The sequence below is a fragment of the Tachysurus fulvidraco genome, chromosome 6, assembly GCF_022655615.1.
Source record: "Tachysurus fulvidraco isolate hzauxx_2018 chromosome 6, HZAU_PFXX_2.0, whole genome shotgun sequence".
Classification (NCBI taxonomy): Eukaryota; Metazoa; Chordata; class Actinopteri; order Siluriformes; family Bagridae; genus Tachysurus; species Tachysurus fulvidraco.
This window is the reverse complement of record NC_062523.1, coordinates 4,571,124-4,599,002: the sequence shown is the minus strand read 5'-3', so window position 1 is coordinate 4,599,002 and position 27,879 is coordinate 4,571,124. Positions and strand designations below refer to the sequence as shown.

General features: G+C 36.4%; 2 protein-coding genes across 9 annotated transcripts; both read left to right on the top strand.

Moving 5' to 3' along the window:
* Window positions 1-1,578: 1,578 nt before the first annotated feature.
* On the top strand, window positions 1,579-5,500 carry LOC113661251. 6 transcript variants are annotated; one of them, XR_003445006.2, is made up of 5 exons: window positions 1,579-1,888; window positions 2,181-3,042; window positions 3,133-3,180; window positions 3,541-3,648; window positions 3,746-5,500. XR_003445006.2 is itself a non-coding variant. In XM_047814511.1 (5 exons), the coding sequence occupies exons 1-5, from the start codon at window positions 1,831-1,833 to the stop codon at window positions 3,835-3,837; spliced, it is 618 nt and encodes a 205-aa protein (XP_047670467.1). In that variant the 5' UTR covers window positions 1,589-1,830; the 3' UTR covers window positions 3,838-5,500. The 6 variants fall into 6 exon arrangements, 4 of the variants coding, with proteins under 4 accessions (XP_047670469.1, XP_047670468.1, XP_047670467.1 ...); XR_007140725.1 differs by having other exon boundaries at window positions 3,535-3,648; XM_047814511.1 differs by having other exon boundaries at window positions 1,589-1,888; window positions 2,181-2,492.
* Window positions 5,501-8,959: 3,459 nt separating this feature from the next.
* Window positions 8,960-27,669, top strand: zgc:113337 (uncharacterized protein LOC503741 homolog). Of its 3 annotated transcripts, XM_027175313.2 has the most exons (9): window positions 8,960-9,259; window positions 10,480-10,545; window positions 11,242-11,317; window positions 11,405-11,725; window positions 12,860-13,189; window positions 18,690-18,974; window positions 21,817-21,918; window positions 22,475-22,541; window positions 25,763-27,669. In XM_027175313.2, exons 2-8 carry the CDS (start codon window positions 10,528-10,530, stop codon window positions 22,495-22,497), a joined length of 1,155 nt encoding a protein of 384 aa, XP_027031114.1. In that variant the 5' UTR covers window positions 8,960-9,259; window positions 10,480-10,527; the 3' UTR covers window positions 22,498-22,541; window positions 25,763-27,669. The 3 variants fall into 3 exon arrangements, with proteins under 3 accessions (XP_027031114.1, XP_047671141.1, XP_027031115.1); XM_027175314.2 differs by lacking the exon at window positions 22,475-22,541 and having other exon boundaries at window positions 8,961-9,259; XM_047815185.1 differs by lacking the exons at window positions 21,817-21,918; window positions 22,475-22,541.
* The last annotated feature ends 210 nt before the right edge of the window (window positions 27,670-27,879 follow it).

Genomic DNA, 27,879 nt, shown 5'->3' with positions numbered 1-27,879 from the left:
TTATCTGAATCACTGGGGACTGCAGTTTTAGCTAAAAACTTCACTGTGAAGAAAAAATATCACCTACATCCGGGATGGCCTGAGGGTGAGTAAATAAACAGCAATTTTTTTTTTTATTTTTGGGTAAACTAACAGATCAACATTACTGGGACTTACTTTGCTGTCTTTGAATAGGTTCTCTGCCACTTCTCTGAGATACACAATGCGACTGTGGCCCTGTTAGGAGATTTGAAATGAACGATATTGAAAGACTGAACTGTGAACCTCAAATACATTAGATACAAAACCTAGATAGAAATTTTGTCCAAACAACCTTTGCATTTTAGTTTGAAAATATGTAAAAGTTTAAAGATGTAAATCATCTTAGAAAGTAAGAGTCCAGGAGATTAGAACACATAATTTTGATTTCAACTTACTGGTGTTGTCATACATAGAAGATAAAAGAACATTGTTTGCCCAAGGAAAGGAGAGAGAGAGAAACAGAACTATGGACACAGTTACCTACTCCTAAAAGTTTGTGTTCTAATTCAGGCTGAAAAACGAACCCTGTGCCATTTTGTGCCAAGTAGCGCATAATGTTTTGTTTTCTAAAATAACATGCTAGCTTCCCAGCAACATGACTGCAGCTTAAGAAAATTTACAGAGGAATTTGACACTGTATACTATAGTCGCGACAGGTCTAAACCAACATGTCCAGGCAAAAGCCTGCACGCAGTATTTAGATTTTTTAAAAAACTCACATTTTTCATTTTTAAAAAAAAATAAGATATATCGAACAAAACATATTGTATATCAAGCTAAAAGTCACGCATTCAATGGTTTTAGACTTCTTTTGTAAAACTTTGAGGTTTTAAGATGTGTATATATCCTAAGAATCAATGAACATATACTGTATAAAAAAAAAAATTCTAATTCAACAAAATATAATCAAACGAAAACATATTACGGGTAAAGTAACACATTCAAGACTAAAACGTTCTGCAAAAAATATACATAAAAATATTGTATTATGCCATAGAGCTTTTATTAGGTAACCACATCACCACCTAAACTACGTTAAGTTTTCTTTGCAAAATATTCACTGGTATAGATATATATGCAAGGAAATATGAATTATCAGTTTAGAAATTGACAAGAAGTTAGGATCTGTATTTTTGCATATGTAAACTACATGAAAGCCAAATTTCCTTTGCCAACAGCACTAGCATCATTGTCAAAATAAACAAACAAACAAATAAATAAATTAATAATAATAATAATAATAATAATAATAATAATAATAATAATAATAATAATAATTTGTGTATTTGTGAAACAGCAATGTTTATATCCCAACTGTATAAGTAATGTTAACATGGTACTAGAGAGGTATTAGATCAGTGTAGAATGTGAGGCCTCAGTGATTCAAGCTTGTTAAGATCTGACTTCTGTAAATGCTCAGTAGGTTTATCTTAAATGGTGAAACTCCAATCTATGTAAAGCTTGTTGATGCTTTCACTAGAAACATATCCTCAGTCTCTATTTCAAAGTCACTTTGGCCAACTCAGTATTATTGTGTTTCTGCATATATATGTATGCATTGTCTCTATTTACCCAGATGGGGGCAGAACACTTCTGCTGTTCTTCTTCAGCAACCTCTCATTTTCCACCAACTGCCTAAGCACTACACACATACACAGAACAAGACCACAGAACTCTCAGAAGAAGGGCAGACTTTCCTGTGCCTTCTGTAAGGTGAGAGGTTAATGCATTAATAGAATGAGCATTGAAGAGAAAGCAACGGGAGAGTCGCAGTGGTGGTGAAAGTTTAAACGCTGTAGCTACACTACAATGACGACTCACAAATACACAGTCATCATCATATTTAGCCTTTTCCTCCCAATCGAAGGTAAGCCTGGTGATGTTTCATGTTTCAAGGCTGAAAGCAGAATGCTTCTTTTAAACTTTATTGTGATGATTATAGATGTTTCATAGTAGTATGTACATGTGTTGTAGCTTGCATTCATGGATATGCCTTCTAAATGTATTCTTCTGAAAGACATGTTTCGCATGACTGAAAAGCACAATCAAACAAACTAAACAGTCTAAGGGACATTGTTATCTAAACTTCAACCTAAATCATAATCTCATCTCTACAAGACCAAGAGCTAAACAATATCTATGCTTCTTTCTTCTGTAAGGTGAGATCTTTGAGCAATCTGTGCTGGAAGGCAAGAAGTTCATCTTCCCTCTGCCGAATGTGACGTCTGACACAGACATCAGCTCAGTCGAATGGAAACAGAGGGACAGAAACAAACTTCTGGCTCTCATTAGCTTGGACAATGCTAATAAGACAATAATATTTTGTCAGGAAAGCAGATTTCAGTTCATGCAAAATGGGTCAATGATCATCAGAGATGTTAAACAAGAAGATACTGGCAATTACACTTGCAAAATCATATTCAAAAACAACAAAATTGAGATATATATCATCTCATTGACTTTGTACTCAGGCAAGTACAAAGCTCTTTAAATTTGAAAGGGTGTTGCATGCAAAAGCATGGTTCGTTAACTATGTCACTGTTGAAGAAAATACCCACCTCACTAAACTTCGCCATGCAGCTGCATTATTTCTGGCATTTGTGTAGTCAGCTCTTTGTTTCAAATTCCACCTATATCGTAGATCATACATTATGTTTAATTTTTTGTCGGAATGAAATTGTTGCATATTAACAACTAAGATAAAATTTCTTTTATGTTCGGTTTATTTTCACTTTGGTTAAAAGTTTCCTGCCATTGCATTTGACCACCTGCTGATAGTGGTGCAGTGGAATTTACCCCTTGATAATAGTTACTTAAAGAAACGTGCAGCAACAATTTAGTCCTTTAATCCGTCCAGCCCTCTCTACTCCGTATCAGCAAGTCAGCTTCAATAACATTCATGATAATAGCGCCATCAATGCCATCACTTTTGTCCTCTCATAGATCGCTCACTAAACCAGCCAAGCCTCTGGTTGACTTCAGATTCTGCACTGCATTCTGGAACTTTCAAAGCCATCTCCAGTATGTCACTCATGCAGCTCTAGGAACACCCTGGAAACAACAGCATATCACATCATGTTTTACTTATCTTTGATTTCTCTTACATTACAGAAAATACAGAACAGACCCCTATTCATAACTCCACTTCCACTACAACAGGTAACAGCTTTCATTCAATAGGTGCAATAATAAATATATTTGTTATAGTCTACTTCAGATGAATATTCATAATTGCAGGAAGTGATGTCACTGTTCCTAGAGCATAAGTGGTTAAGGTTAAACATTATTCAATCAGGGTCGAAACATTGCTTTGCTTTTTAACAAATTAATAAATATGGGAGTTAAAACAGTGTTGCGGACATTACATTTTTTTACTTTAGCAGTTTCTTTTGTCCTGCACCTGCCAGAAGGTGGGATGTGCACACAATTACTTATTTAATAAATTAAAATGGCACCACCACAAATTCTTTAGGAACCTATATTAGCACAATCTTTATTTCTCGTTTCCTTAAGTTTCAGTGGACCAAGGTCTTTATATAGTGCTGATTCCAGTGACTGGAGGTTTTCTTCTACTTGGCAGTGTGATAGTCATTCTTATAAAATGTAGAAAAAAATCTTCTACTTTGGGTAAGGAGAATAATTAATTTACTGTTACACATTCAGCTGGAATTCCTTTTTACAATAATCATTTTGACATTTTATTTATTTATTTATTTTTTTGCAGATGAACCCATTTACATGAACTCAAACCGCAAGTGTGAAAGAAACCCACAGACAAAAAAAAAGGCCAGATGTGGCCAGAAGGAAATTAAATGAGTACATTAAATCATGTTCCTTTAAACTACTTTTGACTTAAATGTTCTGTCAAGCAACATGCTATGGCTTGCCTCTGCAAGACCTGACCTGAAACAATGTGTTGCTAGTGTGTGGTTTTACAGGCAACTTTTTTTAAGGGTCTGTTCCGGCTTGTGCATTTGCCAGGAAATGACATGCATGTCTTCTGGGCAGAGCACCTGCAGCTCTTTCATGTATTATTTTGTATCTCAAAAATTATACTTGATAAATTTAGCCTTTTCTTTTTTAAACATATTTCTAGACAGAAATATAACACTTTAGAATTACAGATATTTATAGAAAATTATGTTGTGTAAGAATTGTGAATTGCAACCAAATTTTAAAAAATATTGAGCCCTTAAAGGTTCTTTGGGTGTTCCTTGGAAGAAATGCTTAAAGGTTTCATGCAGAACCATACAAAAAAAGAATTTTCATAACATATTTAAGTACATACAGTAGGTATCCAAGCACCTTTAGCTGACCAAAGAACTCACAGAAAAACTCCTTTTTAAAGAATGCATTATGTTTCATAAAAGAAAGTTTTCTGTAAAAGACTTCAATTATCCAGTGAACCATTGTGTAAGTTAACACTCGGGTTGGATAGAATGTTTTTGTGTGCTGTAGCTGGTGTGTATTAGATAATCAGTGACAATCAAAGCCAACAAAGGAGCAGACAAGTAGGTTAAAACCGACCATCTGCTAGCCACAAAGAATTGAAAGACAGAAGTCATTTCACATTGTCTGAAGTATTATTTTAAGCTATCTTAACTTTATACTAACATATGTAGCTACAAATAAATAAGACCAACAAGATGATTCCACTAATTGTTATCTACAGATAAGATATGCTATACAGTATGCTGAATTTCTCTGTGAATTTGTTGATTTAATTTCAAGCCTTGTTGTTTTTCTTAACAAAGCATCAATTGTTGGAGACTTTAATATTCATTCAGAAGATCATCTGAGAACAGCAGGTGTGTCCATCCACCCATAATAGAGGTCACACTCTTGATCTCACACCATTGTTTTGTCTCATTTATAATGTGTCTTAGACATTATCTATGCAGTTTGACACATCAGCATGTTGAACATGTATTTATGTCTGCTACTGCAGAGAGGTTCATCAACAATCTCCCAGAATTATCACCCATAACTGGAACAATGTCTGACTGATTACTTATAGATTATTTTTAGATCCACTAAAAATAATCTGTTCTTTCCTTAGAATTCCCTAAAGTATGCCAAATAAGGCAGATAGCATTTTGGAAAGGATTACTTTGAACTGAGAAAATCAGAATGGAATGATTAAATGATTAAAAGGTTTGTGTGGCAGTGCAAGGAACTATTGGGACTATTCACTGCCAGTTCTCCAGAGGGGGAGCTTGCAGGTATATTGCTTATCCTTGTTTAGGGTCATGTGATTCTGTTATGTGTTATGCCACCTGTTCGTAGTAATCTCTGATGTGTTGCCTTATATATACACCTGTCCATTCGTGTCTGTCTGTCTTTGTTGAGTTATTGTCTACTGTCGTGTTGAGTTTTATTTTTGATTATGTTTTGAGTATTCCTGCATCGCTTTGGTTGTCATGTTTCATGTAGTGTTTCGTTTGTTATGTTCTGTAATTAAAAAAGGACATGGTTTCAATCCTGTGTATGGGTCTAAGTTTCTGCAACTTCCATAATGTGACAGGCAGCCAGTGGCAAAAGGGAAAAAGGGAAGTAAAATTTGCACATTCAGCAAAAAAGCCTAAAATGGGTACATCTTCAGGAAACAAAAGCTGAAGCTTTAGGAATGGTGCACATGTTTTGTGTAGTTTTAGACATATTAAGACCTTTTTCACAGACAGCCTGTTTTAGAAACTCTAGGGCCTAGAGTCTAGGCATTACAAAAACATGCCTGCGGTACTTGGGTGGAAAACAATCATATCATTTACACCCACATTGACTGGTAACTAACACACCCACACACAGAGAGGTGGAATAAAAAAACAAAAAAACACAAAGTGCACAACTTTCAACTCAAGATCAGTGGTTGTATTGGATTATACTAAATCTATGGAACTTCCTTGATGAAAAAATAAGTTAAAAGTTTGTTAAAAATATTTTACAAGATGCAAGCGAAAAGCTTTATGCATTCATTCATTCATTCATTCATTCATTCATTCATTCATTCATTTTCTACCGCTTATCCAAACTTCTCGGGTCACGGGGAGCCTGTGCCTATCTTAGGCGTCATCGGGCATCAAGGCAGGATACACACTGGATCCATCAGAGGGCACTCACACACTCTCATTCACTCACACACTCACACACTACGGACAATTTTTCCAGAGATGCCAATCAACCTACCATGCATGTCTTTGGACCGGGGGAGGAAACCGGAGTACCCGGAGGAAACCCCCGAGGCACGGGGAGAACAAACTCCACACACACAAGGCGGAGGTGGGAATCAAACCCCCAACCGTGGAGGTGTGAGGCAAACGTGCTAACCACTAAGCCACCGTGCCCCACTGCTTTATGTTGAAATATTGCTTGAAAAAATAATCTAGTTACTACTAAGGTTCAAATCATATGTTTGTAAGAATCTTTCTAATAAAATGTTTGCAAAAGTAGAATTCACTGTGAAGACTCATTAAACTATCCATTTCTGTGAGGGTTTTCCTTCATCCAGGTCATGATTGTGGAAATTTTGTATTGAATGGAATTTTGTAGTGAAACTGTATTACAATCTTAAAGCTATTTAGTCAGTTATCTGAAGGCACTGCAGGTAATTTCCCAGCCTTAAATAAAGCATACACTGCACCCACACATTGTTGTGAAAGTGGTTGTTTTATAAAAAAAAAAAAAAAAAAGTAAGGGCGTTACATGCATCCCTACCATGTCAGTACCTCCTACCTGTACCAAGGGGACGTGTCATTCAACTGGATCTGTATTTTTTTCTGGACTTAGACACTGTTTTGGAAAATTTAGCTTGTACTAAATTCAATGTACTCAACATTTTCACTTTGAACAGCAATATACTCATGCAGCCATTTTTTTTATATTTGCAGAACTGTCTCTCTCACACACACATACACAACTATCATAAAATTATGACCACTGACAGGTACTGTAAAGGATTTGCTGGGACTGAACACCTGCTGGGACTGCTGGACCATACTGAGCACTGGAGCATATCAGCGAATGGTTAAGGAACGGTTGTTGACTTTAAGAGAGCACAGAGCGACCACTCTCCACTTGACATCGATGGATCTGCTGTAGAGATCATGAAGAGCACCAAATTTCCTGGTGTTCATCTGGTGGTGAACTTCACCCGGACACTCCATCAGCTCCACAGCTCCATCACCAAAAAAGCCCATCAGCATCTCTACTTCCTAAGTAGGCTGAGAAAAGCACACCTCTCTCCCCCCATACTGACTAAATTTCAAGAGGGACCATTGAGAGCACCATGAGCAGCAACTTCAGCATTCTCCCAAACTATGTTTAGTAAAACAATGTGAAATTTGTTTCACTCATTTTGACAATAACAATATCAATATCATAATAATTATAATTATTAATTATATTATTAATGATAATAAAGTTACACAATCCACATCAAACAACTCACTAAAACTAGCTAGTTATATTTACATATTGATACAAAATTATACGAGCTAACATTCCGTTTAAACCGTTCACTGGTGAATAAAAGTTGTTAAAAATTGCTTAATACATAGTTCTTTAAATAATAAAATTAATCGTCTATATGAATATGTAAAAATATGTTAATTTGTAACGTCTTCCCTCCATTTTAAACAGCAGCTCATTTAGATAACGATTAGCTAGCTGCTAGTTGACAAGCTCGAGTAGGCTTTTTAGCTTGAGTTTAGAGATTTACTGTACATCGTTATTTACCTTTTGATTTATATTGTTTACATTTTCAATTTATTCAGTTTCATACTGAAAAATAAATGAATAAAGTAATGTTTAATGTCTTTTACTCAACATGCAAATCCATATATATAGAAATAGCATAGAGAATGACTTATAGTGCATTTAAATGACATTTTTAATGAAATAGGGTTTTTAAACATTTTAATAACTGTGCAAGGGCGTCGATTTGGGTAGGGACGGTAGGGACATGTCCCTACCAATATCCAAGGAACACTCAATTGTCCCTAGCGATAATTCGACCAAGCCTATATATATTTATACATAACCACTGATATCCGTCTGTGTATTGTGCTTTTTTACTTATTACAATTAACATTCATACAGGAATCATTAAATAAGATGAAAATATTTTACAACGGCGTTCTGTAAAAAAAATAGCACAACTTGTACAACACAAACTGTTAACAGATTTGCCCCCTGCAATGAATCCCGCCTCTATAACTCACCTCTCTAAAATGATTGGCCTTTGCCTTTTTTGAGTCCTGCCTCTTTAACCCACATCGCTGTTTGATTGGCTTTGTCTTTCTCGCTAATGTGTTGAGGTCGGAGGCTGCAGCTATATTCCGTTGTATGAAGCAATATGCAACGTGATTATGCAGGCTACCGGCATGTGAGGAAGAAAGTATTCTTATAACAACAGTTTTATGCACAAAATACGGGGAATGTTGTCTCCACCAATGTCAAATAAATTATGTCCCCACCAATGTCAAAATCAAACTTTCGCCATTGTAACTGTGTATACCAAATTTATTTACTGTGAGCTATTTCCATATATAATGCTACTCTTTTATCAGTATAATAATTTATTAACAAAATCTTTAACTTTTTGTTAGTGCGAAATAATTACTTACAAAGAAAAAATAAATAAAAACAAATAAATAGTAAACCTCTAACATATAAGCACCACCAGGGGGCACTTTTACGCAATAGTAATCAGTGTTACTAGTTATAGTGATGGATAAACAACAATCTATATATTTTATTTTTGTTATATTATTATGAATAGCCTAAGTGAGGTGGTTGATAGTAGTATTAATAGTAGTAGCATCTGCAGGAGGCACACAATTTATTTTATCTCCACTTCCTTTAGAATTCCAAGTGATTTCAATTTATATCTCTAAACCCACTTATTATCTTATGATAGCTCCACCCCGTCCATAACCCAGATTATTGTAGCAAGCTTGCCTCGTATCCTTTATGCATTCTGAGAAATATTTCTATTCCAGTGTGTTTGCCCTCCAGCCCATGAATAAACAAAGCTTTGTTCTGGGATTAGGACAAACAGGGGCTGCGTCCTAAACCTGATGATACAGTAGAACAAGTTGTAATGGAGTGAGGTGACACTGGACTGATTTCTCTGCCTGATCTCTGACTGTGGTTTGGGACAGAACCGAACTACAGGGATTTTCTCCGGACTGAACGTTTTTCACACTGAGCAGATTTTCAATCTCGATGTAAAGAATTTCAGGTATTTATCTTCTATAATCTTCTAATATGTTTGTCTTTAGATTCATAGATTTAGCAGATTCAAGACATCTTATGTTGAATATCTACTTAATGTGTGTTGTGTTTATATAGATCCTGCAAGCTTCAACATTCAAAAGAACAATGATGTTAGTCAATTCAATTTATAATCATTTGCAATTTCAGTTTAATTTTTAAGTTGACTTATGTAAGTAAGTGAACTTAATAGTTTAAGTGCAAATTATAAAACACCAAGTTAGATGAACTTAACAATTTAAGTACAGTCTACATGAGCACCAAGTTGAGTTAACAAGTTTTGAAAAATCCATTACTCAATTCAATTGAGGGAACGAGTTTACTTAATAGGTTGAGTTCATTGAACTTATTAGGGTTTTCAGTGTGTGAAATCACAGTGATTTACATTAAACACTGCAAGAGTTAAGTTAAGTGTTTGTGTAAGTTTTTATTTACTGATCAATTCCCTTGAGATTATATTGTAATATTCACTAAAGATGTTTCTCTTATATGAACAAAATATTCTAGATATTATATGTAATCTATATATATAATCCATGCAGTCTCTTACATATATATTTTATAATTAAAATTAAATACACATCTCTACACCTACAAAACACTCTGCACATATGTAGTGTTAGAAATTGGTTCACGTCTTCCATTTTAATTTTTTAATTAATTTTGTCGTCTTTTAAAAGAAAATATTCCGTTATAATGTTCCACATAGAACCTTTAGGGCTGCTTTGAACAAAAAGTGTAATATTACTGTAAATATACTACTACTACTACTACTACTACTACTACTACTACTACTACTATTATTATTATTATTATTATTATTATTATTATTATTATTATTATTATTAATAATAATAATAATAATAATAATTGTGTTTTATTGTTTTATTTCAAAGCGTTTTGTTTGTTTGTTTGCTTATTTATAAATGAAAATTTATTTGTATAGCGATTTTAATATAAAGCAATAAAATGAAGTTAATTCATTACTGACTTTTTGAAGGAAAATATTTTTGTATATTTCTGTTTGGGTGTTCATTTGTAAGAATGAATGTCCGTGTTATTCATATATATCCAGTTTTTGTTTAACTAAAATCACTTAAAGTGATTCCCTCAGAAATGTTGAAACACACTGCTTATTTATTTTAAGGATTTTTTTTTTTAAGTAAAACTTCATTCCATTCCTTACAGGGTCTTCGGCTCTGCAGTCATGAGGATCTCTTGAAGCCCAACTGATTCATGACTTCAGGCTGGAATGTTAGTGTGTGTCTTATCAAATTAAAATGACTATGAAAATGAAAGCAACAATTGGGATTATAAACCATGACAAAGATAATCAAACAAACCATATCATATAATATTTAACTACGATAGTACTGTATGTAGTCAACCATGTAAAAAAGAAATTATCTTTCGTGTGTATTTTACATGTTTTAACATTATCTGTACAATGGACATTAAAGTACAAAATATAACATAATCAAACATTTTTTTAGTTTAAGTGTTTTGCTCACATTGTTTATTTAAACAATCAGATTTTAAAGACTTAAGAAATCTATTCTTCTTCTTCTAATTATTATTATTATTATTATTATCATTATTATTATTATTATTATTATTATTATTAGGATTAGGATTGGGTTTGACCCAATTATGATTAGGATGAGGCTGAAGATAGGGATAAGGATGAGGATTAGGATTGAGTTTGGGATTGGGATTAGGATGATGAGGAGGATAGGGATAAGGACGAGGGTTAGGATTGGGTTTGAGATTGGGACTAGGATGATGAGGAGAATAGGGACAAGGATGAGGATTAGGAATGGGTTTGAGATTGAGATTGGGATTCGGATGATGAGGGTTATTTGTATTATAACGAACACTAAAACACATTTTGTATGTAATTGAAAAGAAAATATCAGCAAATTACCTTTTGTCCCTACATGATCATTTCAGGATAAGATGTTTGTGGTGACGCTGCCAAGATACTTGCAGCTCTGCATCTCCCTGGCCATCGTGTCCAGCATTAATGGTACATGATGTAGAAAAGAAACGTGTATTTGCCATTTCATGGATTATTGTGCATGCGTATGATTACCTGATTATGCCTGTCTCTCAGGCAGGGTGATGGCTCCTCCACGGGTCGAGGCAACATTGGATAAACCATTCACCCTGAGCTGCATGCTATCCAAGTCTAGAGGGGAGCAGGTGAAACAGGTACGCTGGCTGGATATGAAGAACCAAACGCTCATTTCATACATGCCAGGACAGCCGGACAGTGTAAGTGGCCAGCACCATGTGGAGCTGGGTGAAGGCCCGAAGGACTACAGCAAGGTGCTCATTAAACGTGTCAGCTCCCGAGATGAAGGCTGCTACACCTGCATCTTCGATGTTTATCCCACAGGGTCCAAGGAAGGACAGACATGTATCACGGTCACTGGTGAGTACCACAAATTGTTCAGCATTATTCCTATAATATTCCAGGCTACAAACTCTTGCACTAATCCAGATATGAGATTTGTTCTGTGCACACTGTAGATTTCAGAGAAAGATTCAGCTTTTCTTTTAAACAAAACTTAGACTCGTATCTTGAGGCGAATGAATGTTTTTGTGGAAGTATTTTACAGTCGTAATAGATTTCAGATTTTCTGAGGTTGTGGAATGTTGGCCATACTTTCTACAAGATGTAAACCTGAGAGAAATTTGTCTATGTCCAGTTCAGATGTTTGATGTTTAAGGTAGACGTGTGTGAAACCTCACCAGAGGTTTCAATTGATATTTTGGTTATTTTCTGACTTTACTTGAATTGAAAAGTTGCTGAGGTTGTTAGGTGTTATATAATCAAAGCGTTTTCTAATTATCATGAATTCAAAACAGATGTCTGAAACCTTAACATCGAACATCGAACTGAGCAAACTATGGAGTCCATCAAAGAGATTTTACCTGAAAAATGTTTAGATCAGCCAAACTGTCATCAGTCCTCATCCTCTTTCACGTCCAACACGGTCAATCACATAACTCACATGCCTTGGAGTTATGCCAGCTTGCTTCTCACCCGGACGTATCAGGTGGTGTGGAGGAGATCCACATCTGGCTATGATGATGATGATGATGATGAGAATCAATCTCAACTCATCAAACTCATTTTCGGACTAATCATTTTCACTTGACTGTATGATGACTGTATCCTGCTCAGTGCTTTTATTCAAACACCCGAACTTTGTTTTTTGTTTTGTTTTATAATGAGATGAATTTGATTATAAACTGGAATGTTCTATAAACATTTCTATAGTAAGTTGGGGTCTATAATATATGTGTGTGTGTTATATATATATATATATATATATATATATATATATATATATATATATATATATATATATATATAGAGAGAGAGAGAGAGAGAGAGAGAGAGAGAGAGAGAGTACAGTAATATAGTAGTAGTTTTATATAAATCAGATGTATATACTGTACAGGTAAACTGGCACATTTTATATGAAGTTTATTTTGGAGTCTCCTAACTTTTTTTTAAACATCTGCCCATCTGTCTGTCTGTCTGCCTGTCTGTTTCTAGCCTCAGTGGTCCCTGGTGGGAATAAGACAGTGGTCAGGGGTAAGCAGGCATCTCTGTCCTGTCTCTACGGCCTGCCTGAGAAGGTGAAGCAGATTCTGTGGCAGAAAGTGGCAGAACGTGGCATGATACAGGAAGTGGCATCTTTTGCCAAACGCAGTGATCCTTTGATAGAGGAGAAATATGCAGACCGTGTAAGTCTCACTCACTCTCTATCAGACTCCCAGCTCACCTTTTATCCTGTGAAGACAGAGGATGAGGGCTGCTACACCTGCCAGTTCCACACCTATCCAGAGGGCATCAAGACCGGCATCTCTTGCCTCACCGTGTTCGGTATGTCACTCGTTAACCTTGTAAGGTAAAATCTAATGGAGATTAGCAGCTTCTGTGTGCTGGGTTGAAAACAAAGAGTAAATGAAGCTGATTCTTGCTTGGTCTTGAGTATACTGTATAGAGTAACAATACTGTAAAATAATTTACATCTCATGTAGAATAATAAACCTTGGCTAAGATATCCTAGCAATATCTGCTAACTTTAACAGCATGTTGAACTAGGATAACATTAGGAATACTCAGCTCCTGTACTTGGAAACTTTCATATTTGGTATAGCACTTTGATACCCTACAATTCAGCTACATAAACTCTTTAGAAAATAAGATGGGGGTAAAACAGCATAAGGGAAAAATAACTACTGTAAGTAGAAAAATAGCAACGAGATAAAAAATTGTCAGAATTAGAAATAAATGAAAGAACAATAATCAAGTTTGGGAAGAAGCGGATCTGACTCAGAAGCAGACAAATGAAAAATCAACATACAAAACAACAACAACAACAACAACAACAACAACAATAATAATAATAATAATAATAATAATAATAATAATAATAATAATAATATAAAGTAAGGGAAATGGCAAAAAAATACAGAGAAAACATATGTATAATAGAATAAAATCAAAATTTAATCATAATGAAATGTAAATATTTAAATATTTGAAAATGTCCAAATTGGGACCAATTAGCCATTTTATCTCCATGGTGTCATGTGACTTGTTAGTGTTACAAGGTGTCAGGTATGAATGGGGAGCAGGTGTGTTAAATTTTGTGTTATCTCTCTCACTCTGTCATACTGGTCACTGGAAGTTCAACATGGCACATCATGGAAAAAAACTCTCTGAAGATCTATAAAAAAGAATTGTTGCTCTATGTAAATATGCTGTAGGCTACAAGAAGATTGCCAAGACGATGAAACTTAGCTGCAGCACGGTGGCTAAGACCATACAGTGGTTTGATAAATAGACGTATGAATGCTGCCAGCATGGCTGCAGAGGTTGAGGGGGTGGGGGGCCAGCCTGTTAGTGCTCAGACCATACGACACACACTGCCAATCCAATCAAAAACCATATTTAACTCAGCTGATAAAACATTGTCCAGTTCACTGACAGTTTTTGCAGCATAATACAATTTTGAATCATCAGCATACATTTGTACAGTAGCTTTACACAAAACTAATGGTAAATCATTTGTAAAAATGGCGTATAAAAGTGGTCCCAGCATGTTGGAAATCTGTGTTCAAACCGTTACATTTAAAATATTCCTGTATCTGTGTGTGAACTATTCTCTCCATTAGTTTACTAAGAACTGGGAGAATAGTAATAGGTCTACAGTTCTTCCCAGTGAATGCTAGTCTACCATCTTTAGATAAGGGAATAATTTTACCTTCTTTCCAGATAGTGGGAAAGACACCCTTCATTAAGCATGCATTTAGTATTTGACATAACAGACCGCAAACATAGACAGCTGCCAGACCAATTACTTTACTGTCCAGCATGTCAGTACCCACTGAGCTGTGTTCGGGCATGGATTTCAACTTCCTTACTTCCCACTCCGTGACACTATTAAACTGGAACGTACAACTCTTATCTAACATCACATTATTCTTTATGAGCTTTAGATAATCAGAATCAGTATTGTCCATATTCTGCCTTAGCACAGTACATGGACCTTATTTATGAAGAAATCATTAAAATAATTTGCTATATCAGCTGGTTTGGTCAGAAACTTCTGATTCCACAAAGGAAGCCCCTCCAGTTGTCCATCTCCCCATTATTTCATTAAGGGTTTTCCAGAGTTCTTTACCATCTTGCTTTACAGCATTTATTCTCTGCATATAATATTATTTTTTCGTCGATCTATTCAGTTTTGTAACCTAATTTCTCAGTTGACAGTACTTAAATCTGTCCTCCAGCAATCCATTCTTTACTAATATAGATTTGGCTTCATCTTTTTCCTTCATGAGGCTCTTTATAGTCTCATTAAGCCATGGGGCTGGTCTTTCTTTTACAATACACTTTCTCACTGGGGCATGCCTATCAACCATCTTCATGAACCTTTCCATAAAGATATTTAAGGAGGCCTCAGGCTCCTCAGCATCATACACATCAGTCCAATCAATATCACCAACATCTGCCGAAAAATGTTCCGGGATAAATTTCTTGAACATCCTTTTATGTACTTTATTTCATAGTACATAATCATATATAGATCATATATATGCTGTACTAGATTATAATCGATATATAATCGTGATAAATCATATATATCTGTAATCGTACTAGATCATATATATGCTGATCCAGTGCATCCCAAACATGCTCAATGGGTGACATGTCCGGTGAGTATGCTGCCCATGCAAGAACTGGGATGTTTTCAGCTTCCAGGAATTGTGTACAGATATTTGCAACATGGGGCCATGCATTATAATTCTGCAACATGAGGTGATGGTCGTGGATGAATGGCACAACAATGGGCCTCAGGATCTCGTCACGGTATCTCTGTGCATTCAAAATGTCATCAATGAAATGCACCTGTGTTTGTTGTCTATAACATACACCTGCCCATACCATAACCCCACCGCCACCATGGGCCACTCGATCCACAACGTTGACATCAGCAAACCGCTCACCCACATGATGCCATACAGGCTGTCTGCCATCTGCCTTGTAAAGTGAAAACTGGGATTCATCCATGAAGAGAACACCTCTCCAAAGTGCCAGACACTATCGAATGTTAGCATTTGCATGAGCAAGTGGGTTACGAAGATGAACTGCAGTCAGGTCGAGACCACGATGAGGACGACTAGCATGCAGATTTGACAATATTCCCTGATGCGGTTTCTGATAGTTTGTGCAGAAATTCTTTGGTTATTCATGCACCAGCTGTCCTAATCTCAGACAATCTTGGAGGTGAAGATGCTGGATGTGGAGGTCCTGGGCTGGTGTGGGTACAAGGCACACCTGTGCAATAACCTTGCTATCTAATCAGCATCATGATATGCCACACCTGTGAGGTGGATGGATTATCTCAGCCAAGGAGAAGTGCTCACTAACACAGATTTAGACAGATTTGTGAACAATATTTGAGAGAAATAGGCCTTTTGTGTACATAGAAAAAGTCTTAGATCTTTGAGTTCAGCTCATGGAAAATGGGGGCAAAAACAAAAGTGTTTATAATAATTTTTCCAGTGTATGGATTTTATGGTGTTTCATAAAATTGTCAGTCTATCACAGAAAGCTTTTATTTCAGATGTTCCTCTGTTACAGAATAACTTTACTGAATAATTTATGATGTGCATTAATAGGAAAAAGTGTACAAAAAGATGTTAATGTAAATCATTGACCTTTTAGATTTATTTAGGTTTATTAGGATGAACAGAAACACAAATTCGGGGCATTGTGCAGCTGGACAAAGTCCGAGTGAGAGAGAGAATGAGAGCGTTGTGAACATGGATTGTAAGGAAGCTGAAATTGAAATGCATGATTGTGTTCTACACTGCCTTTCTCTGTGCTCTCCCACCCCCTCCTAGCTTTCTCTTTCTTTCTATTCGATCTGTTGTTCTATGCCAACACTCATGCTTTTGTGCACCAAGAAATCTCATTCTCAGTCTCTCACTCATATTCTGTCCCACTCCGTCCCAATCTTACGTCAATCAGCATTCCAGAAATAAAACTTATATAAAATTTAGAAAACTTTCTTTTAGGAAAGGAAATGTTATAAACAACACACTGCACCATGTCTGTAGTTTTTATGCAATCAGTTTGTTCATGGAAGTGATAAATAAATCTCTGTGTAATGCTGTTATGGGAAAATAATCAATATTAACACATTTATTGCTGTTATTTTCCCAGAACTGCACATTTTGAAGTGTTTTATTTCTCTTATAATTACATAGTTAATGTTTCTCTCACGTTCTTTCATTCCCTCACCAGCGTCTCTTTAATCTAATTTTTAAAAAATTCTAATTTTTAATCTCTTTCATTTAATTTCATTTTTGTAGTATTGAAATAATATATCATACCCTTTATTTATTTGTTTATTTGTTTGTTTGCCTATTGAGCTTAGATTTGTGGAGTAATATACTTTTGAAAAACAGATATTTTTTAAATGGTTTGCCAAATAACTTGGAAAAGTTTATCTACTCACTGATTAATTATATAATAATTTCCTAACATATAGAGCTAAAACATTCTTACATTTCATTCAGCTGTTTAAATAATAATAATAATAAGAAGAGAAGGAGATGGAGAAATACAAAAAGGTGCTTGGCCCCCTAATATTATTCCAGCTCTGGCTTTGTGGTAAGATGGTTGGTGCAGTGGCTAACTGGCAGCAAAAGAAATGGCAAAACCAGAAAAGTCTAAGGAAAAATCTCTTAGTTAATTGAGCCACCATTTTCAAACAGGTGTGACAGAAGCCAAGGCAAAATCTCAGTTGAAAATCATAATTTAACAAAAAAGTAAATAAAAAACTATTCAAAGTACAACTCAACACATAACAAAAAATACAAAAGGGAGTAAATACTGTAGATGGTTGGCTACTGTCCCAACCACCCCCCCCCCCCCCCCGTTTCCTTTGTTCTTTTATAATCTTGGTCCCCTCCCTTCATATTCAAATGGACGAATCAAAACAATCCATTTGTTACCAACAGTATATTTTACACTTCACAGATTTTTTTCCACTTTACAAATCACACCAAAATAAAGTCTACCTGTAATCAAAGGCATTGTCCTTTAATAAATCACCAAGATATATACATACAAGACATTTTAATCCATGCATGCTTAATTAGGCAACTAGTCCCCTTCAGGATGCTATAAAACTGGTTTCCCGTTCGCGGGCCACTCCTTTTTAGGCTTTGCCAGAACCAGTAAGACACAGAAACATTCAAATTAATACACAAACATTTATTGATTTCTCCTTACATTGTATGCTTCACATTGCTAGCAGTCACCATGGAATGAGCACCTTCCATGTGACTGCTTCTAAAGTCAAACAAGCACAAAAATAAAGAACTTACCAAACGGTCCTGTGTATTTATTTAACCTGAACCATGTAAGTAGAACCATGTAGGTTTTAACGTACATCACGTAAGGCTTTTTTTCCAGGTTTTTTTTTCCTCTTCGTTTTCAGTTTGTTTTTGATCCGAGCAAAAGCAGATAATTATTAAAAAAGCAGTAAAATGTGCTGCTACAAAAGAATTTTACAATTCTTAGAAAGAATTATAAAATAACACACAACCAACACAAATATTCAGCATTTATAGTGTAGAAAGACACTTCTATGAAGCAGAGCAGGTCTTACGATCATCTGTTTGGATTGTTCCGTGTAATGCCAGATTCAACACACAGGATTTCTATCTAAATGGATTCCAGACATATATATACACACACACACATTCCCAGTCTAACAATGTCTGATCTAAGAGATGTTATGTTTTCTCCAGAAATAAAAATTCACATGCTCTCCTTATGTGTTACTGCTTTTTCTCTGCAGTTCTCCCCAAACCTCAGGTAAGCTACAAAACCACATCTCCAGGTGTGATAGAGGCGAACTGCACTGCTGTGGCTCGCCCCAAAGCCGAGATCGTGTGGAACGTGGAGGGGGATAACAGGACGCTGGGAGCCCCGGTGTCCACCGTCACACAGCAGGATGACGGGACGACACTGGTCATCAGCACACTGATGGTACAGGCCAGCCTGCTGAAGGACATATCCGTCAAATGTCTTGTACACCACAAAGGCCTGGAGTCGGCCATCGCCGTGTCGATGAACACAAAGAGTGAGTGTAACTTTAACCTGTAGGAAAATAAACATCTTAACACTGATATAAATAAGTACAAATTGTTAATGTGTAAAGCAGTTAAAATAAAATGAAAATTATAAAGTTTGATAAAAAACATGCTCTGAGGTAACTATGTATGAGCCAATAGGAGAAAGTCAGGGGCGGGGCCTGTTGAGTAAATGTTTTAACACATTTTACACACGATCCTATAGGAAGATGTTATTATTTAAAAGTGCTGAATGACATCAAGAGCTAGTTTTATTCTCACTTTAAACATGGAGAAAGAGTGGGTTAAAACATGTTGTCAGGATCCAGCCCGAATTTTCGCCACGTGCATTTGTTCATGTTCGGTGTTCACGTGTCACAGGCCCGAATTCGGTCCCAAGGATATTTTTTGTTTATTTTTTGGTTTGTGGTGGAGGATTTTTCCCCCCGCCCTCCCCCCTTTCTGGTTTTCGAGACTTGGGTCTGACCGCGGTGTGTCGGGGGTTGTGCTAGGCCCTTCAGCTCGTCTGTGGACATTGCTCAGACCACATCTCGGCTGTGGATGTCGCTTGGCCCTTCAACTTGGCTGTGGATGTCGCTTGGCCCTTAAGCTCGAATGTGGACTTTGCTCAACCCTCACTGGCTCCCCGCCGTGTGCTATGCTCCCCCACCTGCCTCGCCGTATGCCTTGCTCCCCTCTCCTGGATTTCGCCGGGATCGTGGTCCCCTCAGATACGGGATTGGTGCGTTGGGAGCCGCGCCTCAAGTGGGGGTACTGTCAGGATCCAGCCCGGACTTTGGCTACGTGCTTTTGTTTATGATCGGTGTGCATTTGTCTGCCCTGCCCTTGTCTCTTCCTCCCTGCCTCTATACACCTGTTCCTCATGTGTCTAATGGTTATTAGTATTTGGTCGAGCCACGCGCCTTTAGCAGCGCGTAATCCTTGTTATTATTTCTTCCTTTGTCATCTTGACTCTTGTCTGTGTTCCTGTTTCATGTTTTTTATTTAATAAACCCTGTTTATTTTTATGCTATCATGCATTTGAGTCTGTTTTTATACCCATGTTGCTGACACATGTGATGGCTTAGTGAGAGAATATGAATGGAATTGATTTCATCACTTCTCTTGATTTTGATTTCATCTGTATTACTGACAATACTGAATCTAACCTAGAGAATACACACTGAAAAATACTAGAAAACTAGAAACGTAATCTGTCAGATTTAAGAATATTTTGAGCAAGACATGATTTTGTTCTTTATACTAAACTCAAAACTTAATTTAAACCTGTTTCTAATGACTAGATTGAAAGATGTTATTATAGAGCAAACATGCTAAATTTTCCTCAGAATTAATGTAAACCAGTGTAATGTAGTTTGCTGATCTGGTAAAAGTGTTGTCATGGTTACACTGGTGAGACACTAGGCTAGTTAGTTAGCTGATACTAGATAGAGCTGGTAAAGGTGTTGTCATTGTCACTGGTGAGAATCTAGGCTAGTTAGTGTCCAGCATTCTGACCAGCTTTTTTCTGTGAACAAAGTATTTTAGCAGATCTGATGATTATAAAATCATCTTATGTTTTTTTTCTGACCACATTCTCACACATCAGCTCACACTAAAGCAGGAACGAATATCATCCTGTGCTTTAAAGCCAGGAAAACAGAAAAGAGTTTCTCTCAAAGAGGAACGTTTTGGAGAGAGGCCGACATTACACACACACACACACACACACACACACACACACACACACACACACACACACACACACACACACCAGCCTTATCATGGATGATTATTATTCAATGTGCTCAAGTAAGCTGTATACAGTTGTGTCAGATCAAAATGGCCACTCAGACAGTAAACAGTAAAAAAAAAAAACATTTAATGAGTTAAAGTGAATAGTTACTGTGAGTTTTCTCTTTAGAGCAACATCCAGACATGTTCTCTTGTTAAATCTATAACAGACTCTGAGGTCAACATACCTGTCAGCATATCGCTAACAAAAATCAAACATGGAAGTGTCAGCAGTTGGGGGGTTTCGGTGCCTTGCTAAAGGGCACCTCAGTCGTGGCTGGCCCGAGACTCGAACCCACAACCTTAGGGTTAAGTGTTAGACTCTCTAACCATTAGGCCACGACTTCCCCAATGTATAAAACGTCAGTGGTGTTAGTGAGAGAATATGAAGAGATTTATGAATGGAAATGATTTGATTTCTCAAATTCTCTTGAGTTTTTATTTGATCTGCATTACTTAAAACAAGGAACATGCAGTCATTCAGATTACTCACTCACTCTCACCCGCTTATCCGAACTACCTCGGGTCACGGGGAGCCTGTGCCTATTTCAGGTGTCATTGGGCATCAAGGCAGGATACACCCTGGACAGAGTGCCAACCCATCGCAGGGCAAACACACACTCTCTTTCACTCGCGCAACCACACAATACGGACAATTTTCCAGAGATGCCAATCAACCTACCTTGCATGTCTTTGGACCGGGGGAGGAAACCGGAGTACCCAGAGGAAACCCCCGAGGCACGGGGAGAACATGCAAACTCCGCACACACAAGGCGGAGGTGGGAATTGAACCCCAACCCTGGAGGTGTGAGGCAAACGTGCTAACCACTAAGCCACCGTGCCCCCCTTTATTCAGATTAAAGAAAAAAAAATTGTTTCTCAACAAAACGTTTTTGTGTTGCTTATTTTAATCTTAAACACATTTCTAATGTGAATGTATTCATTTCTTAGCTCTGTCTTTGATATCTTTTGTACACATAAGCCTTCAGGCATGAGGAAGTGTTGCATTTTAGTTTATTTTAATTAAAATGAGATGAATAACTGGATCATGTCTCTCAGTTGGAACAGCTCTGGCCATCCTGATCTCGGTGACTGCGGTGGCCTTCCTGCTGATCATCTGCATGTGTATCTGCCTGTGGAAGTGTGTTCTGCGCAGTAATGGTAAGCCTGTGTGTGTGTGTGTGTGTGTGTGTGTGTGTGTGTGTGTGTGTGTGTGTGTGTGTGTGTGTGTGTGTGTGTGTGTGTGTAATTGTGTGTGTGTGTGTGTGTGTGTGTTTGTGTGTGTGTGTGTGTGTGTGTGTGTGTGTGTGTGTGTGTGTGTGTGTGTGTGTGTGTGTGTGTGTGTGTGTGTGATTCCAGTAGCAGCTTTATACTTTTGTACTATTAATCTCTTAACACAGTGAGTAACAATGGCATGAGGAGGTCCACACTCGAAAGGGTCAACATCCTGTCCTATTTTTGGATAATTTCCTAAACCAGTAGCCCTCAGTTTTCAGTCCTCAGTTGTGGGACTCAGTATGTACAGTATAATGAGTTTGAATGGACCTCTGGTGTTCTAACCCTGACTCAAAAGAGAGAAACAGGAAGTGTTTCCTGTACTCACTCTACAGAAGGTTAGCACTTAAGCTGAAATGCTCACTGTGAGTAATTTATGTGTTTAAATGTGTTTCGTGAAGTGAAGCCACAACCTTCATGTGAAATTCTTTGTTAATTAAAGAGAGAAGAGACCCAAAAGACTGAAGATCAGATAATATACATCAGATGCATCTACGGACAGATTCCAGGTGAGAGCCACTGAAGCCAAAACGTAGATGCATCCAAAAAGCCCTAATTAAATATTACTATCTCATCATTTACACAAGTTTTTTTTTGTACACACACACACCACACACATTTAGGGTCTCAGTAAGCACAGCCTGATGGTTCATGTTTCCTGCATTGCTCTGTAATAGACTGACCTTTATTGCACCGGGGTGATTTAAGTGACTCCTCACAGCTGGACTCATGTCCTCATGTCTTAATGACAGTCACTCAGAGCTTTTCTCTAAGTGTAAAATAAATGGAAAAGTATATTGAAGTATATTTCTAACAGACTTCTGACACAAGACTCTTTACACAAGTTACGTCGTTCAGCTTTATGGTCAGATCTTCATCGGTGAACATCTAAAGACTTCAGCAGGAAGGAGTTAGTGTTAAGTCTTTAATAATCTCAGAAATGACTCTGACATGTAGAGTTCCTCAGGAGCTCTTGGTTCCACAACTCCATTGGAAAATAAACTGTAGAAATTAAATTATTTAAATTAACATTATTTCCTGTCCAGTGTCACCCAAATGAGGATGAGGTTCACTTCTGAGTATGGTTCCTCTCAAGGTTTCTTCCTCATATCATCTCAGGGAGTTTTTCCTCATCACCATCACCACAGGCTTGATCATTATGGATAGATGTTAGAGATGAATAGTAATTTAATTTGAAACTTTTATTTTTTCAATTCTGTTTAAATTCTGGTAGAAAAACATATTTAATTGTGCTATCAGGTAAGAGGAGATTCTCTGTTCTGTGACAAGCTGTCTTTAAAGTAGAAGCCGCTGAGAGACTGGTCATTTATCGTTCCTCTAACATAGAGATTTTACAGACATTCCATGAATCGAACATTTGGTGCATTAATCAGCATCAGGGTGTGAACAGTAACTTCGCCCCCTCTCACCTCCCTGCTGTTGAGTATTTTTCTACAGAATTGTGAGTGTGAACCATCTTTATTTTAAGCAGCATATTTCCGTAAATTAGGAAACTGAACTCCTCTTTAGGGAAGACCTCTTTAGGGAAGTGAGTGAGCTCACATCCTGTAACCATTATTTTATTTTTAAATCAAACTTAATGACCTCTAAAGCCTATTGTGTTTAAGTGTCTTTGTTTAAATGTGTGTATGTGTGTGTGTGTGAGAGAGAGAGAGAGAGAGAGAGAGAGAGAGAGAGAGAGAGAGAGAGAATCTGTTTGGGTTCTGGTCTTTTCTGAAACCTTAAGCATAACAAGCTGAGGGTATTTTATTTTAACGGCTCCATATTTAACAGTAGAGCCTCCTCTCATGTTTCTTTTTTATTAATAGCATCTTCTCATGTTTCTCATGTATTTTATTTCATATTAACCTTAAATAAGCTTTTAAAAATCCTTGAGAACAGAAAACAGCATTGATTTGAACTATTACATTACTGTACAAATGTAATGATAATGAATTGAAACATGTATGTGTTCAAAATTGTAAAGACAAGGAAACAGTAAGGAAGGAAAGCCAAAGTCTTTGTCAGATATTGCAGAAATGTGCGAGAAACAAATGATCAGGATGTGGGATTTTTAATTCCTGTCACTCAGCCCAAGTTTATAGACAACCATGTATACAAAGTGCAGTTTCAGACACATCCATAAACACCAGAGTCTGTATTCATAATGATCTCAGAGAGCTCCAAATTCAGCTTAAAAATCTCTAACTGTGAATCTTATCTTAAGAGTGATTCAGGACCTGTGAGAAATTCTGAACAAGGAAACATAGAGATGATGGGGTGGAAGACTGTGATTGGTTGTACAATGATATAAAAATAGGAGGACTTTAAAATCTGATATATTATAAACCTTCACTTTGTCTCTATGTTAAGATATTTGAGACTTTATCATGTAGAGATTACATTCGTGACCGATCTTATTAGATCTTATTAAAAACAGAAATGTCATAGACAAATTATATAATTTCTGACCCTGTGGCATTTCAAATATATATCTGTGTGTGTGTGTGTGTGTGTGTGTGTGTGTGTGTGTGTGTGTGTGTGTGTGTGTGTGTGTGTGTGTGTGTGTGTGTGTGTGTGTAAAGTGTTACTTGAAAGTTTGTGAACCATTTAGAAATGTCTATACAGTATTTCTGCATATATTTGACCCAAAACATCATAAGATTTTCACACGAGCCCCAAAAGCAAACAAAGTGAACACAATCAAACCAATCAGACAAATATATTATACTTGGTCATTTTTTTATTCTGGAAAATGTTCCAATATTATATATGTATTCCAGTATAATATTTGCAAAAGTATGTAAACCTCTAGATCTGTGGACATTAAGATCTTCTCAAAATGTCTTGCTGTTATTGTTGTTGTTGTTGTTGGAAAAGTAATGTTTCCGAATCTGAACAGTTTTGTTCACTTAGCCAGATTACAGTCCACCCTTTTTTGTTTTTAAATAAAATCTTATATTAAAATAAATCACAGCTCACATCACAGAAGCTTAGATAGAAGCTATGTGCTGTATTACCATCTATTGTTCTGATTTACTTTATTTTTTTATTTTTAAAAAATATATTCCATCCAAACTAGTGGAAAGTGCCTTATGTTTAAAAAAATAAACTTCATTAACTCTGATTGTTTTGTTTTCTCAGTAATTTCATTTTTATATTCATACAGTACAGCATGTTAACTAACAGTGACTCACTCACTTTCCTAAGAGATTCCTCTCTTCACATCAGCATTTAGCAGATGCCCTTATCCAGAGAAACTTACATTTTATCTGAATATAAAATGAAACTTTACTGAAATTTTATCAACAGTGGCAGCTTGGTGTATGTAGGAATCAAACACACAACCTCCCGATTCTTAGCCCAAAACCTTAACCACCAGGCTACCACATGCCATGCTAGTCTTTGCTCACACGTATGTACACACACACACACACACACACACACACACACACACACACACACACACACACACACACACACACACACACACACACACACACACACACGCAAACCACTTCTGAAGTATTTTAGATGATACTGTAATGCTTTATTATTTATAAAAATCTGCACAAACACCTGCATGAGCTCTGATCCAGAATAAACTTAGAGTTCTAAAGATTAATAAGATCTGTTAGAACAAACATTGTGACAACTGAGTTTATAAAGCCTTAATTAACGAAGCCTTGTGTTTTACAGATGAAATTTTAAAGCTTATTTGTTTTTACAGAATAAAGCACCTCGGAACCGCTAAAGGAGAAAGATGATGGGTTTCCGCTCTAAATCAGGATATGGATCACTATGGACTGGACAGACACAGGTCTGCGCTCACCTGGAGGGGCGTGACCACAGCGGTGAAGCCGGGGGGCAGCAGTGCCATCCCAAAATCACACATCTGACAGGTTAATTACTCACATAAATTATCAACCTCGCAGTTATAAAGTTTTCATATCCATATTGTGAAGTTTCCCATGTGATGTTTTCATTTAATATCAGCTGTTTTAAAACTTGTGCTGTTTTTTCCACTACACACTGAGGTACATCATGTCACACTAACAAATCTGTCTTTCCACATTTTTTGTATCATTTCCAAATCATACTGTTACTGAAATAACTCTGATCTCCACCGCTGGTTAAAAAAAAAAGTCAGGCGAAGCCCATTATTGATCATAACGGACTGCATTGGGGAATAAAAAAACTTTTTTTGCAAATATTTCAGTTTAGAATAAATTCCAACCAGCTTTATGCTAATGTTAGCTAATATTCAGTAAAACTTATTCTATGCAATTTTTATCCAATAAACGAAATTTCAACACAAACATTTTCAAGAACAAATGTCTCTCAAGACATGAACACACCTGCAGTCAAACGTTGTTTGATTTTATTGATCAGGGCTGAAGACAGAACCAAAACAAGGTGTGTTTTTTGTGGGCGGCGCTAAAACAGGGCAGCTCATTGATTGGTCAAGCACAACGATGATTCATCATCATGATAACGTCTGCGTAGTGTAGTGAACATCTGCTGAAACATTTCTGAAGGCTTTAATAGAAAACAAGACAATTGTGTCTTAAGATTCAGGTTTATTTAGTTATTTACACTCATCTCTGATAAAAATCCACCTTTTTAAGTAATATATTGTTTATTATGTAATATGAAAGCAGATCCCTGCTCACTACATAGCACATAACGATTTAGTCTATTATTCTGTTTTTAATCCATTCAACTTTTTTGGAAAATGCTTAATGTGTCCTAAAAGATAACAATTTATTAGCTCTGATTGCAACATAAATTTTCCTGACCAAAAGCCTGGAAAAAAACAGAAATAGAACATGCAGTTTTATTCATTATAATTAATGTTTTAATTTAACAAAAAAGTTTTTACACACAACGTTTAACAGCACGTCCAGAATAGCACTTGATCCAGCATAGTGTGTTTATATTACATTGATTTGGAGTCATGTATAAAGCTACAAGATATTAAATCGGGGTCATGAAATCGGAAGGTGTGAAGGATAACTTTATGACACTTATTTGCATAGACTCCGCCCACATCAGTTTAACCCTTGGGTAACTCCTAAACAGGGACATCTGAAGTTTAAATTCAGATTGGAGTTAAGGGCCTTACTCAGGGGCCCAGCAGAAGCAGCTTGATGGTCCTGGGATTTGAACTCACAACTTTCTGATCACTCACCAATTTAATGATAAACTTTTTTTTTCCTCTTTCAAGTAATGAAAAAAAACATATAAAATATATATATTTAATATCACACATTTTTATCACCTCAAATATTACACAAATCCTTCATTAAAATCTAATACGTTTATATCATGTGTATGTATCTGTAGGTACTTTATTTAAAAAGTGTTAGGGAATATTCTTAACGCAACACGTTTTTCTGCATTTTATTTTGATCTCGTCATCAGAGTTCAGCATTATTTATTCCAAATTTTTGCGACAGACATTTTCAAGTTAAGCTGCTTTTAATTCGTAGATACACCAAGAGTAAATGTTTGATGGATATGTGAGTGGAAATGTTTAATAAGATAATTAATTGTCTGATTTCTGAAGGAATGATGGATGATGGTTACTGTATGTTTTACCACATATTAAATTTATTATTAAAGTTACATATTCAAGCCACTGTGTGTTTTATTCAATTTAATATATATATATATATTTGTATAATCTTGGAGCACAATCTTGGAAATATCATTAGTGTTGAAAATTATGGGTTGTGGGGCAATAAGTGCAAAAGGATGAGGGGGTGACTTTAGAATGATCACGAAATAATTTAAGCATAAAATATATTTCTCCACCCCTAAATATATGTTCCACCCCTACAATGG

Excerpts from the sequence above, each read along its gene's own strand:
- LOC113661251 (XM_047814510.1), top strand. The coding sequence starts at position 1,831 with ATGACGACTCACAAATACACAGTCATCATCATATTTAGCCTTTTCCTC. Across the intron at positions 2,493-3,132 it reads CTCATTGACTTTGTACTCAG|AAAATACAGAACAGACCCCT; the intron begins GCAAGTACAAAG and ends CTTACATTACAG. Across the intron at positions 3,649-3,745 it reads AAAAAAATCTTCTACTTTGG|ATGAACCCATTTACATGAAC; the intron begins GTAAGGAGAATA and ends ATTTTTTTGCAG.
- zgc:113337 (XM_027175313.2), top strand. Across the intron at positions 11,726-12,859 it reads GACATGTATCACGGTCACTG|CCTCAGTGGTCCCTGGTGGG; the intron begins GTGAGTACCACA and ends GTCTGTTTCTAG. Across the intron at positions 13,190-18,689 it reads CTCTTGCCTCACCGTGTTCG|TTCTCCCCAAACCTCAGGTA; the intron begins GTATGTCACTCG and ends TTTTCTCTGCAG.